Source organism: Nycticebus coucang, chromosome 3 (genome assembly GCF_027406575.1).
Source record: "Nycticebus coucang isolate mNycCou1 chromosome 3, mNycCou1.pri, whole genome shotgun sequence".
Lineage (NCBI taxonomy): Eukaryota > Metazoa > Chordata > Mammalia > Primates > Lorisidae > Nycticebus > Nycticebus coucang.
This window is the reverse complement of record NC_069782.1, coordinates 16230971-16246460: the sequence shown is the minus strand read 5'-3', so window position 1 is coordinate 16246460 and position 15490 is coordinate 16230971. Positions and strand designations below refer to the sequence as shown.

General features: G+C 43.6%; 1 protein-coding gene across 8 annotated transcripts in view; it reads left to right on the top strand.

Annotated features, from left to right (window-relative positions):
- RFX4 (regulatory factor X4) overlaps window positions 1–15490 on the top strand; it is a 183346-nt gene that overhangs the window by 90948 nt on the left and 76908 nt on the right. For 6 of the 8 annotated variants that reach the window (XM_053586647.1, XM_053586644.1, XM_053586645.1 and 3 more), the window contains exon 5: window positions 13571–13632. The exons of the other annotated variants lie outside the window; for them this stretch is intronic. In XM_053586647.1, the coding sequence (XP_053442622.1) occupies window positions 13571–13632 (62 nt within the window). The remainder of the gene's footprint in view (window positions 1–13570; window positions 13633–15490) is intronic. 8 annotated transcript variants of the gene reach the window in all.

The following is a 15490-nucleotide window of genomic DNA, read 5'->3' as shown; positions in this document are numbered from 1 at the left end:
CTAGAGTTGTTTTTAACTCTCAGACTTGCCTACACTGAGCCTCCACCAACACAGCACTTACAGTTCAGGTGTTCCTACTCTAGTACTGGTCAGTAGGAACTTCACTCAGGAGTCTCTCTCTGCCCCCATAAGTGATGACTTTCTGTATTCACCTGTCTTTCTCTCCAGACAAGAACTGAAAGGCCAAAACTCTAGCTGATTACTGAGCAACGGGCTTATTTAAGAAAAATAAATAAACCTTACAGCCGAGGAGTTCTTTTCAAAAACTCCAGAACTTCGGTACTTTTTAGAAACTTCCTCAGAGTCCAGCTCAGTGATTTTTCCCTTCCTGTCATTGGTTGCTCTTGTTTCAGGAAGACAGAAAAATGTAGTCATTGTCTTTTGGAATAAAAAGCTAGGGTTTAATCCTGGTGTGTTGACACAGGCCTTTAGTACCAGCTTCTCAGGAGGCTGAGCAAGAGGACTGCACGAGCCCAGGAGTTTGAATTTAGGCTGGGCAAAATGGTGAGACGCTTGCCTCAAAAGAAAGAAGTTTTTTTTAATTTAAAAAGATAAAAATTAGGATTTGATGGGAAGACGTAGACAATTAGCCATTTTATCCACATCAGAGCATCTCAAGCACCCACTCATTCTTTCATGTGCTACAATGAAATGGAGCTCAGGACCCTGGAAAAGGGTGTTCTCCCAAATTACAAGCACATGGCAAGTAACACAGGTGGTGCAATGTAATCGCTTAATACTGTGTGAGGCTGACATGATTGAGGGAAAGCAATTTTCTGAACTTCTCAGGAAAAGGCAGATTTATAGATAGGCACTAGGGCAGTTATGACATTATATAATTTGAATATGTGGAGAAGCTACTTAGCCTCAGAAATATCTCTCTCCTGAAGGCTTATGTCTCAGATTTCTCAGTTCCTTGCCATTAAGTCTGTAATAAGATAACTAGAACACGATAGGATAATTCTTTAATGCTTATCACTTACAGCCCCTCAATAGGTATGAGTTTAATCTATTAAGAAAACTTAGAGGTCTGTTGGTACAATGTCCTCACTTTCCAGAGGAGGAAATCAAGACTCAGAGGGACTAAGTGATCTTCCCAAGTCCATACTTTATGGCTGGACTGGCCACCTATCACCAAGCTGGACTGGGTGGCAGTGGTTTTGGGGAGAGGCACCTGGCAGAGGTAGGGAAACTGCAGAAAGGGAAGCCGAGCAACAGATGTATGAATCGAATTTATTTTACATCCTGCTTTTTTCCAATGAGGACTTGAGGTAATTGGCAGTTAGGGCTATGAGTGGCTCTTCCTTGGATATTTGGCTCCTTCCCCCTTGCTGGCCATCCTTGGGCAACAGGAAAAAAGCCGACTGTGTTTTGGGGACATGTGTTCAGCAGCTGCATGTACCTACAAGGGAGATGGGGATAAAGACCGCCCCCCTCATTATACACGGTATCCCTCTTCCTCGACTCCCTCCAATCTGTCACTTGTTAGTGGGAACCCTGACCTGGGTCACTTGCACACCCCTGAAGGGACGCAGCAGAAGATGAGGGAACTCGGGGTATCTTTAGGATCCTTCAGTGATGATTTTTTCCCAATTTTCAAAAGAAAAAAGCACATGGATAGACTTTTTTCCATTTTAAATTCTTGCATATGATTTTCTTAGCCTTTTTTTTTTTTAGACAGAATCTCACTTTGTCATCCTTGGTAGAGTGCTGTGGCCTCATAGCTCACAGCAACCTCAGATTCTTGGGCTCAAGCTATTCTCTTGCCTCAGATTCCCTAGTTGCTGAGACTAAAGGTGCCTGCCACAATGCCCGGCTATTTTTTATTTATTTTTATTTATTTTTTATTTTTTTGAGACAGAGTCTCACTATGTTGCCCTCAGTAGAGTGCTATGCCATCACAGCTCACAGGAACCTCAAACTCTTGGGCTTACGCAATTCTTTTGCCTCAGCCTCCCTACTAGCTGGGACTATAGGCACCTGCCACAGCACCTAGCTATTTTTTAGAGACATGGTCTCACTCTTGCTCAGGCTGGTCTCAAACCCATGACAGTCCACCTGCTTTGGCCTCCTGGAGCACTAGGATTACAGGCGTGAGCCACTGCCCCCTGGCCTTGATTTTCTTAACTTTTAGAATCATGTCAGAATATCTGATTTCATAGCAGATTGTCTATTTTATTATTTTAACAGATTTGGGGTTTTTGTTGTTGTTGTTTGTTTGTTTTAGTGTAGCACGATAAAAACTCTGAAGTTTGAAGTCAAATTGTTTGGGTTTGAACCTTAGCTGATCCTCTTACCAACTGCATGAGCTCAGGCAATTTCTTAACAGCTCTGGGCCTCAGTGTCCTTGCCTGTAAAATATAATAATGCTAAAGCACCCGGAGAATTGTTGTGATAATGACTATAAAGGGCTACTTAGCACAGTGCCGGGTAAATAGAATAAACATGCTTGTTAGTTATAATCATGATTTCAGTTTACTACAGCAACATGTCATGACTTCAACATATCATGTTTTTAATACATCATCGCTAACATATTGATGTTTCTACCCTTCTAGGTGCTTTTCCTTCTGAACAATTTTGAGAACAATTGTTCTAAAAATTTCCTACATCACACACATGCTGCCATCACCACCCTCACCCTCTCTTATTATCTTCAGAATTATTCCATTTTTGACTTAACCTGTATCTTATGTAACTCACCTCCTTCTAGCTAAATCAGTGCGTGATGACTGTCTTTTCTCATGTACACGTGACACATTATCCAGTCAGCCTGAGGACAACACTGGGCTCACCTATAGATTTTGGAACTTTCTTGGTAATAACCTTCTGTTGTACCCTTTAAGGTACAACAAATTCAGTGTTACCTCTCTAGCCCCAGGGCTTTTCACGGACTCCTCTGTCAATTCATACTCTTGATCTGAAATTCCACTTATGTCTCATTACACTCTATATGAATTTCTTACAGAAATTTTGCAGTTTCTCTTGGGGTATTTCTTATGGAATCTGCAGCATTCTGTAACCCCCTGGTACCCTGGAAGTGCTATCAAAAAATTTGTTCAATGGATAATGTTGTATAAGTATGGTGAAAACACTCATTTTTAGATGGAAGCATTGAGGTAGGATTTTTAAAATCCTCTTTATACCACTGGGCTTGATTATTTTTTTTCTCTGAAAAAGGCTAGTTTTATTGTCAAAAAAGAAAGCAAGTATTCTGCTTTTAGATTTAAATTTGTGACAATTAGATCCCTTTAATCAACTTCTTTTCCTAATCATTTCTCTCTCTTATTCAAAGAATTGTTTCTTTTGATTTTTAAAAAGCCACAAGATTTCTGCAATGCATGGTAATAAAACGGGAACTGGTCATATTAAATTTCTAATTTCTTTCTACTTAAAAAGTCCTTCCATTCCCACATCCAAATAACCTCTGAACTAAGACTCAGTAGCTCTCATTAGAAACTGTTTTCAGCACACTTGACTCTGTAAATGTGTATGAGTTTATCTCCTTCAAGGTGTGGAAGGATATTTTCTTATTCTTATTGCGTTGGGATTTCTTTTAGACTACTTCTTGTTGGTGGCGAGTCTTTGCCTGCTGAGGGTGGATTGAATTTTTGGAAACGAGCAAAAGTTTAATGACTAAGTCTGGTTGTCTTAGTCAAGTCCTCACCATGTTGGTCAGGACCATGTGATCTGGGGTCAAAGTCAATGTCTGCCTGTAGCGCGATGAGACTGAGTGGCTTCCCACCTGGCTCTGGAGGTGTCCCTGGAGGTAATATCAAGAGAGGCCATGGGACACCTCACTGGCTCTTGTGTGTGTGTAGCCAAAGTAAAAAAAAAGGTAAGGACAGTGGAATCAGATTCCTGTTTCTTCCATGGTCCAGAGACTAGAGTGTAGGGAGCCACCTTAGACCCTAGTTCTTCAACTGTAGAACCAGATCATCATACTCTACTCCAGTGTTCTATTTAGGAGACAATTTAATACTAATATAAAACACCTCACTTAGGATCTGGTGTCTAGCAATGCTCAGTGGATGTTAGCTCCTCTTTTCCCTCTTTCCCTTCCTCATCTTAAAGGAGAGAACTCCTGTTTAAAGCTCATGTCTTTTCAAAAACCTGCACCCACAAAGTTATGTAAGGGCATCCCACATGCGGGTTACCTTCAGCTGAGAGCGTGGTGTATGGGGAGAGGAGTGATGGGAGAGATGAGTAACATGACCACCACCACCTAAAAAGAATTCCTGCAGCTCCGGACAGAGTGGTTCTCTCGAGCTGCTCCGCTTCCCACCCCCAGCCCCACGGAGCCCCCCGCTCTCTGTCTGTCCAGGCTGAAAGAGAGAAGGGTGGGATTCATGAGTAATTAAAGGGAATTTGGAAGGCTGGGATGTTGCGGAATGTTAGATCAGTAGCTAGAACAGCATGTGGTGTTCTTTAGGCAGGCTTCATTGAATCCATACAAAAAAAGAAAGAGGGGCTGCCTGCCTGTCTGCTCATTTATCACACAGCAAAGCTCAACGTTCACAGCTCCACAAAAGTGTTTTACTGTTTGCTGAGTCTTGCTCCAGAAATTAAAAGCTGAGCAGCCTTAGTGGGGCTGAACCGACCCTGCATTTTGAGCCTCAAACCAAATTGTGCTGGGCTTTCAGATTCAGGCACCAGTTGATTATTTGGTGAAAGGAGAGGAGAATAATTTGTAATTTGCAGCCCATAAGAAACACTTAAAAAAAAAAAAAAAAAAAAAGCCAAACCCCCTTCCCACAGGTTTTTGTTGCAGCTGCGAGGAGGAGGTGCTCTGGGCAGCAGCTCTTTTCTTTGCTCAGAGTGGGAAAAGTCCTGACCTCCATTTGGACAGAATGTGGTGTGGGGGCAGCGCCTCCAACCCTCCCCCTCCCCCGCTCCTAACAAACTTCCTTTCCTCTTATTTCCTCGCCTGAAATTGCCTTTCTCTCTTTTTGGAGGAGGAGGAGAGGATTTGGCCATCAAATATTTTTAGGCAGGAGAATTTTCACTAACAAAACCAAATATTCTAACCACACAGATGCATTGCTGGGGAAAGCATAATGTACCACAAAAGCCTGCAAAGTGGATTGAATGAGGAGCTTCTAAAAATCCATGAAAGGATGGAAGTATAGAGCACTAACTCTGTCAGTAAAGAGAAAGGGCTAGGAAAGGGTGACAACCCAAGGAAGAGGTCACAGGGAGGCAGGGAGACCTCCCAGCCTCCTTCGCTCCCCTCCAGCCAGTGGCCTGTTGAGGATGAGCACTCCCTCCACCCTGACCCACTCCCCTGGTGATGGAGCCCCAGGAGACTGGCCTGAGCACCCCTCTCTAATGCCTCTCACGCTGCTACAAGCCTGCAAGATAAGCTGAGCAAGCCTTATGATCCTACTCCCAAATGGAAGAAAAACCAAAAGTTCCTTTCTTGTTTTTCAATTTAGTACATTTCTTTAAAAGTATGAATGCCATTTTTTTTTTTTTTTTTTTTTGCAGTTTTTGACCGGGGCTGGATTTGAACCTCTGGCATATGAGGCCGGCACCCTACTCCTTTGAGCCACAGGGCACTGCCCGTATTAACGCCTTTTTATACTTTATGGAAAGCAATTTGACAGTGTGTTTTAAGAACATTGAAATAAGGCCAGGTGTAGTGTAGTGGGTCATGCCCTGTAATCCTAGCACTCTGAGAGGCTGAGGCGGGTGGATTGCCTGAGCTCAGGAGTTCAAGACCACCTTAGTAAGAGCCAGATCCATAGCAGGAGGATTCCTTGAGCCCCAGAACTGTGAGCCAGGCTGATGCAACTGTACTCTACCAAGGGTGACAGAGTAAGACTCTGTCTCAAGAAAAAAAAAAAAAAAGAACATTGAAATATTTCTCCCCTTTGATCAAAGCAGCTTATGAGAAATTATTATGAAGGGAAAACCTAAAACCAAGTATCAACAATAATAAATAAAAATCATTGTGTACATAGATGTTGTTTGTAGCATTATTTACATTAACACAGCCCTAGTAACAACTTCAATGGCCCATAAAAGAGCAAGGATTCATTCATTCTTTCATTTATTGAGTCAATGAATTAAAGTACTCAGCCACCTTCCCTACTGCCTGGGCTACTGCAGTAGCCTTCAGACTGGACTCCCATTCTGTCCCTTGCCCCTGCAATCACTTCTCCACACGGCAGCCAGGGAAGTCAGATCTCTTCCCTCATCTCCCTCCCTAAAGCCCCCTGAAGTCTTCCCACCTTACTCAGAGTGAAAGCAGAGGTGCTTATGAAGGCCTGCAAAGACCCACATGAACCTGCCCCACCAAACCTCCCAGCCCCCAACCTCTCTCTTACCACCTGCTCTAGCTACCGTGGCCTCCTAGTTCTTCCTGAAATCATCACACCAGCACTCTCCCAATAGGACCTTCACATGGGCTCTTCTCTCTTCTTGGAACTTGCTTTCCAGATATCCACGGGGTTCAATCTCTCACTTCCTTCGGCTCACCACCCAGATGCCACTTCATCACCAAGTCTTTATCACCCTAAACAAAACACCATCCCCCTCCACATTCTCTCCTCCCCTCACCCTGCTTTTCTGTTCCCCTCTGTTGCTCTTATCTAAAATACATTGGCTTATTTGGGGTCTTCTCATGTTAGAATGTAAGCTTCTCCGACAGAGGCAGTTTCTGCCTTGCTTAGCGTTGTGTTCCTCAGTGCCTAGCAGAATGTGCGGCACACCATAGGCGCTCAGTGGGTACCTACTGAATGAATCCAAGCTTTGTGCCAATAGTCAAGCTGATAAAGTTAGTGACACTGCAGTTTGCTGAATGTGGGGAAGAAAATGAAAAAATGAGCTCTCCATGGAGAGTCCCATAGGCCTAGGTAAAGACTTTATAGAGCTGAGTATCTTGTGGATTATTTATTAAGATTCTTTGGAGTGGGGATTGGTCAAAGGGTACAAATTTCGATTAGACAGGAGGAAGAAGAGTAAGAGTTCTATTGTAACAGATTTCAAAACACCATGTTGTACACCATAAATATACACAATATTCTTTTTGAGACAGAGTCTCACTCTGTTACCCAGGCTAGAGTGCCATGGCATCAGCTTAGCTCACAGCAGCTTCGAACTCCTAGGTTCAAGAGATCCTCCTGCCTCAGCCTCCTGAGTAGCTAGGACTACATGCCTGCTATGACACCTGGCTAATTTTTTAGTTTTTAGTAGAGTCAGGTTCTCAGTATTGCTCAGGTGAGTCTCAGACTCCTAGCTCAGGGATGTGCTTACAAAGGCCTGTGAAGGCTCAGATTCCTAGCTCCTATCTCAGCCTCCCAGAATGCTAGGATTACAGGTGTGAGCTACCACAACTGGCCCATGGTTTTTGTCAACTTCATTCATTAAAAATGAAAGATTCTATGGCCCATATAACCATGAAGAATTATGGGAGGAAATGAGGTACAAGCTGACATTTGAGGATAAGTAGACATAAGGTAGACAAAAGGACATGGAGCAAAGAGTCCAGATGATGAGGACAGCCTGTGGGAAGGTCGAGGATAAGAGAGAGCACAGCATGCTCATGAAACTTGGAAAGAAGTTTTGTATGGCTGTGGCCCAGGGTGGTGGAAGGTGAGCTGGAATGAAGACAGGGCCAAGCAGCCAGGACCTGGCAGGTCTGGACTTTGTCTAGAGGCTTCATGGAGAAGTGGTCATGGTGGAGCATGGCTGGAAGCAGGGGCAATGAGGAGACCATCACAGCAACCTACCTGTGAGACGTGGTCCTTGGATGGGTGGAGATGGGAGGATGTGGGCAGAATCAGGATATATGACGATGAAGAGAGGGTGAAGCTCGGTCACAGGCTGGAAGTGGCAGGTGCAGTCATGACTTGGAGAAGGGAGAGCTCTGACGTGTTCAGGGAATCTGGAAAGGCTCCTGGGTAGTGGCATACATGCTGGTGGGTGAGCTGGCTTTGTGGAAAGAAGAGAGAGAGTCGCCGGTCTGCAGAGATGTGGACCAGGGAAGCGTTCAGAGAATGGTGCAGCACCAAGTGGTCTGATTCAGATGGAATGTGGGGTTCACACAAGGAAATTTAGAGAGAAAAGATGGAAGCAAAGAGTGGTGTCTGAGCTTTAGGCAAAGGAGACTGCTGAGTCAGGTGGCTATGGAGAGTTGTCAGAGGCCTCTGTATGGTGGACTGGTAATGGTCTGGATCATTCCATCAGTAAATCCACTTGGGGACCTCAACTATCAAACAGAATGATTTTTGCTTCGTAATTCATTAAACAGAAGTATTTAATTGCCAGATTTCCACTTTAGTGGATATGAGTAGGTTCCATCGGACACCAGACTGCCTGCTGACATCACTGTCCCCTCAGCTTTCTGACTGACACCAGACTGCCTGCTGACATCACTGTCCCCTCAGCTGTCTCCCATTGTCTCTAGCCTACTGGGGGCAAGGTTCTTGGATTCTGTCCATAGCAGGCGCTCCCACAACATTTCCAGGAGACTCAGGGTGAGTGGAATAGAAAATAATTCTTCACTGAAGAGGAGATAGGAACAAGAAGTCCTTAAATTCCTCAAATGTACTTACCTGATGTGTAAATGCCCAAATATGACATAAAAGAAATAAAGGTTGCTGTTAAGGGAAAGGGGTCTAGGTATACTTTCATTCATCCAGAAGCCATCATAATGTTGTGGTAGGCTATCAAATCAGACTGGTGTGTTCAAACTACAGGTCTGCATCTTGTGAGCTGTGTGGCTTTGCACGAATTGCTTAGCCTCTCTGAGCCTGTTTACTCAGCTATCTGGATGGAATAGCAAAGGAACCTGACACTGAACTGTTGCAATGATTAATCAGATAATTCCTGTAAAGTGATGGGCACAGTACCTAAGCCAGAACTGGAGCCTGGATGAGCCTGACCCACAAAGGCTGGGTCCCATACACCTACCACTGTTTCCCAATTCTCTTTATAATTTCTCAAGATCACAGGGCATAGAGTTGTCATACAAACATATAGACTATACATTTTATTGCCTTGCAGAAGTAAAACAAACTGCTCCAGAAAACCAGTCCTCATTTCCCAGAGGCCCTCTGGCGTGTCTATAGACCAGCGTCTGCAACCCCTGGTACCCTAACCTAGGGCCAGGCATCAGGGGCTCTGCCTGTTTGCTTTGTGGATGTTACAGTGGGTAGGATACCATTTGGACAAACACTTAAAAAGATTCTATCTTTTTTTTTTTTTTAAGAGACAAGAGTCTCACTTTGTCACCCTCGGTAGAGTGCCATGGCGTCACAGCTCACAGCAACCTCCAGCTCTTGGGCTTAGGCGATTCTCTTGCCTCAGCCTTGCGAATAGCTGGGACTACAGGTGCCCGCCACAATGCCCGGCTATTTTTTTGTTGTTGCAGTTTGGCTAGAGCCAGGTTTGAACCTGCCACCCTCGGAATATGGGGCCAGCGCCCTACTCATTGAGCCACTGGCACCGCCCTTAAAAAGATTCTAGAACTTGGCCCAGTCTCTCCCTTATTTGTACTTTTTTTTTTTGCTTTTTTGTGTTTGTTTGCTTTTGTTTTTGTTTTGAGATGGGGTCTCACCCTGTCTCCTAGGCTAAAATACAGTGACACTATCATAGCTCGCTGCAATCTCAGACTCCTGGGCTCAAACAATCCTCCTGCCTCAGCCTCTTAAGTAGCTGGGACTATAGGACATGCCACCAAGTCTAGCTGATTTTTCTTTCTTTCTTTTTTTTTTTTAGTAGGACAGGGTCTCGCTCTAGCTTAGCTTAGACTGGTCTCCAACTCCTGTTCTCAAGTGATCCCCCTGCCTCAGCCTTCCAGTAATGCTTGGATTACAGGTGCGAGCCACTCAAGCAATAATAAGGCCTAACAACCAAACAAAAAAATGCTTTCTTTTATTATCTACATATTGATTACAGGAAATAGAAAATGATTTATAGGGAAGAAAGAAAGAAAAGAGAGGAGGGAAGGGAGGGCGGGAGGGAAGAAAAGAGAGTGAAAGAAAGGGAAGGACCTGGGCGGCACCTGTGGCTCAAGGAGTAGGACACCGGAGAAAGGAGGGGGAGGGGAGGGGAGGGGAGGGGAGGGAAGGGGAGGGAAGGGGAGGGGAGGGAAAGGTGAAAGAAAAGAAAGAATGGAAGAAAGGAAAGGAAGAAAAGAAAGACAGATGACCGATGTAACATTTTGGTAGATTTTTTGTGATTCTTTCAAAATTATCTAGAACTTTCTTTGTCAATTAGGACTATTTCTAAAAAAAAAAATCCTTTTTTAAAATTTTTTATTTTTTTATTATTAAATCATAGCTGGGGACATTAATGCGATCATGGGGCACCATACACTGGTTTTAGAAACAGTTTGACACATTTTCATCACACTGGTTAACATAGCCTTCCTGGCATTTTCTTAGTTATCGCATTAAAACATTTACATTCTACATTTACCAAGTTTCACATGTACCCTTGTATTCTTTTCTATTGTCAAAAAAATGTTGATAAAGTACACATACACACAAAACTTTTTTGGTCTACCCACAATTCCACTACCCTATTTTCATTTTTCCACGTTTCCTTTTCATTCCTGTATTTGTACAAATATAATTTATAATTATAGCATAAACATAACCATTTGGGATCTCCTATTTCATTTAGCATTATATCATAAACATTTTCTATGTCGTGACACAATCTTTGTTACCATCATTTGTAATGTCTATTTCATAATTTCTATTTAGTTTATATACTATTGTGTATTTAGCCAGTTTTCTATGACTAGATATTTATGTTGTTTCCAGTTTTTCACTCTCATCAGTAAACGCACACTTGGCTTTTTCTTATTTTAGGTTATTTCCTTGGAATTAACAAATCAAAAAGTATGAGTATTTTGTGGCTTGATATACATATACATATAGTAAAAATGCTTTGGGAAAGAGTTATACTACTAAATGATGTCATCAGCAGTCTGAGCATTCCCGTTCGGCCACAGCTTTTGCAGCACTGAATATTATCATTTAAAACATCTGCTAATATCAGAGCATTAAACATGGTACCTTACTGCTGTGTCCATTCGCATAGGAGAAATTTTCCAGACCTAAACATAGGAAAATCTCTGCTTTTCCTAAGCAACTAGCATGCACTTAATCAGACTGGAACACGATCATATTATCTTTTTTGCTTGGGTGATAACATAACTCAGAACCCAAATCATAATCCACTTTTAACCAATGTGACGATTCTCCTGGCTCCATTTTTATCCTTCCCTATTTTCTCTGTCTCTACCTGCATATCTGTGTCTGTTCAGCACTGTAGCTTTGTGAACAGCTGTATCAAATCCTGTATCAAAGCCATGCATGTGATGAAAGTCTGGAGGGCTTGCCATAGGGACTCTAAGCCCGAGGTGATGAGCCTGCCCAAACCTGGATGCTGTCTTAGACTGCATGATGGGAAAGGGTTCGGGAGGTCTGTTACTGACCTGGAGTCACAATGATTTGAGAGGGGATATAAATAAGGTGAGAAGCCCAGGTTCTTGGTTTCCAGGAATCAGGGTTAAAGATAGCAGGGCACATTGCCTATGAAAGTGATTCATAGAATCACTTCAAGAATTCAGAGAATCATTACATCACTTTGTTCAAAATTAGCTCTATGACACAATAATTTAAAAGCTCTTTTCACTTCTGAAAGTGGTTTTGTATGGCGACCGCATTAGATTCACTAAATATTAGGCGACCACATTAGATTCACTCCTTGCAAGGTGCGTCTTTTGTCCACCCATTTCAGCTGAGGAAATGCCACCCCAGCCAGGCTCCACACTGGAGACCGTCAACTCCCTAACATGCAGAAAGGGTCAGTCTTCACACCAGCCGCATTATGTTCTCAATTTCGCTTTCATTTCTCCACTTCTTTCCCCATCGATGCCAGTCTAGCTGAGGCCACCATCACCTATTCCCCTACCATCACTTATTCCCCTAATTAGGGAATAATCACATAACATAAGTCCTCAGATGTCTCAGGAGGAAACTAAGGGACAGAGAGGTGAAATATTATGTTCCAACAACTAACAGGGTCAAGGTACATTTGTTGGGTGAAGGACTCGATCAGTCAGTGAGAATATTGGTGCGGATAAAAGAAGGTGTGGATGGACCAGTGGAGATTCAGCCCCATCTCCTGAGAAAGCACTCAAGGTTCATGCCCTAACAGTGAGAAATCAGTTGCAGCATCTCTTCTCCTGAAGGCTATGTGCAGGCTCGTGCTCTCTGACCATGCCTGCGTGCTCAGTGCTCTACTAGGAGAGAAGAGAGTCTGGAAGAATCTGGTTAGAACTGAAAAGTCTCTAGAAGTTAAGGAAATGTGTCACAGGACAATCGGTGGTAATAATGGATAATGTTTATTGAGTATCTACTAAGTGCCAGGCACGATTATTCATATACATTTACTTTTTAAAGTTTCACAAGAACTCCCTAAGGTAGAGGTTATTATCATTCCCATTTTGTAAATGGGGAAACTAAGTCACGTGAATGTTGAATAACTTGCCCAAGTGTACCCAGACTAACAAATGACTGAGCTTGGAGCTAATCTAATTTAGATCCGAAGTTCGTGCATATAACCCCTACACTATACTGCTCTCCACAAACATCTCTGTAAACCCCAAAGAAAGAGGCCCTTTGGTTGTGATTTCATCTTGGGAGATGGTCTCTCCTCCCAGGTTTCATGTGAATCTGTGTGATTGTCCTGGATAATCGCAGTTATCATCTACTCTGCAGACAGGGAAACGATTTTCTCCAGGCAGGGATCAGGGCTTCATTCCCTCATTCAACAAATACAAGACGTGTGAAGTCCCTCCTTTCATGGAGTTTGTACACATATTGATAGGAGGAGATATACACTGAGCACTCAGAAAGTGAACAAGATCATTTCAGATAGCGCTAAGCAGTAAGACATGAGCAGGGCCCCGTGATGGGGAGAGACAGCTTATGCCACTCGACCTTTGCTGGTCAGAGGCCTCTGGACAGGACTGTAGGGTAAGAAAAATTGTCCAGAAGCCTATGGGGTAATAGGCGCCGGTCTTGTGAAGTTCTGGGTAAAACTGCATTCTTGGCAATGAGAATCACAGTATGAAGGCCCCAAGTGGAGAGCAAAGCTGGTGTTTCAGGAAAAGAAAGGGGGAAAAAGCCAATGTGGCTGGGATCTGGTAAGAAAGGGTGACAGTTGTAGGAGGAAGGGCAGGAGGGTTAGCAGGGCCAGTGACAGAGGCTGAGAGTGACTTTTAGTTCCAGGTGTGATGGACGTTGTAATACAGGGTTTTAAGCAGGGGTGCGGCACATCCTGAACCAAGCAGTGGTCTCCCTCTGATGCAAGTGGACAGGGTGAAGTACGGAGTGGCCAAGCAAAGCCTCTCAGGACCCAGAGCCCCACAATCATGCCAGCACTCCCTGTCCCTGGTAATCTTCTCTGGGGTCCCGACAGACCCCTAATAAGTCATTGCAACCGTCGAGCTATGTTTCCCCCCCATCTTTAGATTGCTGTTTTTGAAACTTGGTCACTGTGCTTCCTCCTTTCCCAGTGGGTAATTGATTCTTATGTTGACTTACAGATCATAAGGCAGCAGTTTCCTCAGTTAACCACCAGAAGACTCGGGACCCGAGGACAGTCAAAGTAAGCACCCAACAGCCTTTCCACCTGCAGAGTACGCATCTCTGGGTCTCCAGACAGGCCAGGCCCCAGGCTTTTCATCCTGAGCTCTGTCCACAGGCTCTGAGGAAGTTGTGCCTGGAGGGAATGTGGAGGGCCCCTCCCCCAGGACCCCTGAAACAGAGGCCATTTAAAAACCAAAGGCCATGTGGCCCAGCCACTTTAAGGAATCTGATTTTGTGCCAGCCTGCTTTTACGTGTATTTTATAAAATTTTGGCATTGTTTAAAGGATCATTTATGGCTTCCTGAACTAGCTATGGGTTATTTGGACTGTTTTGAGCAAACTCTCTGCTCTAATAGTATTCAGTCGCCCAGAGAAGTAAATCTATACTAATTCCTGCATGGGAGATGGGGCAGAAAGGTCTGGCTACACTGCACACAGGGACACGCTGCTCCCCGTTCATCAGTTTCATTAACCAACCAACCAACCAACCGAGATTTGTTTCCTCCTTTCTGTGTGTCAGACATAAGGTATTAGGCGCTGGGAGCGCAGGCACTTACTAGCTTCTGCCTTCATGGAACATACATTCTGGTGGGAAACACAGACCAAAAAATGATACTGTGACAAAGAGAGCTGCAGGAGAGAATTACAAAAGGGGAGTAGCGAAGGAAGGCTCTGTCTCTCTCTGAGTAGAGCTGGTGGGCTCAATTATACTCCCGCTTCAGCCTCCCGAGTAGCTGCGACTGCAATGCACTACAATGCCCAGCTAGTTTTTCTATTTTTAGTAGAGAGAAGCTCTTGCTCTTACTCAGGCTGGTCTTGAACTCCTCAGCTTAGGTGATCCACCCACCTGGGCCTCCCAAGACTGTAGGATTATAGGTGTGGGCCACCATGCCAGGCCTCTGAGGAGGTGACCTTTAAGACAAGACCTGAGGAACAAAGAATCTGTGTGGATACCTGGTTCCCGGGTGAAGAGTCAGGGAGAGAGGAATCTTTTCCTATACTAGCTCAGGCTTCATTAAAGTATGTTTCAAAAATTGTTGGACATTACTAAGTGTCCCATGAGAAAAGGCAGGTGGCAGGTGGTCATAAATGTTTGGTAAGAACAGAATAGCTACCTTTATTTACTGTAAGACCTCTCCGAACCTTTATTATGCTAATATGCATGGGGACTCCACTAGAGGGTGCCTTACTATGCAACATTTCTATAGGTTTTGACCCTGTTGAGCAGGTCAGCTCTAGTGACCTATAAAACAGTGAAATTAAACAAACAAACAAATATATATATATATGACTTATAAGACTCGTCCCTAAGAGTGTTTCAAAAACATATCCAATCCTGTTACCCTGAGCAACACTCTCACCCTCCCACACCCCAGCTCCTGTCATCCCTGGATAGTACATTCCCATCCTTTAAGGGCGGGTTTGACTTTGGAGCCAAGTTAGGCAAAGAAAATGGGTGATCAAACTGGGAAAACCCTTTTTGGTAAAGTTCTGAAAATAGAGACTAATTTTTGTGTGTGTGGCTTAGAATTTCTTGTACCAGTTCCCAAAGGGACTCCTAGAAAATTTTTGAACAAAGGATATCTTGGAATAAATTCTCAATAATTTTTCAAGGTGACTACTCTGAAAAACTAACCTCATTTATAATTAAAAATGTTCTGGTTATTCATTTAAAAATGAGGTTTCAGCATTGGTAAGACTATAAAGTACAAAAGCCAGGCTCTTCCTTATCTGCTGGTGAGCTCACAGTAGGCAATCAAAAATGTGAGTTAAACAGATGAGTGTATGAATAGAAGGATATTAAAGGAATGGAAATGAATGATTTTTCTTCAGTTCCTAGTCTTTGAGAAATTACTGGTTCCAATACATTATTGCAC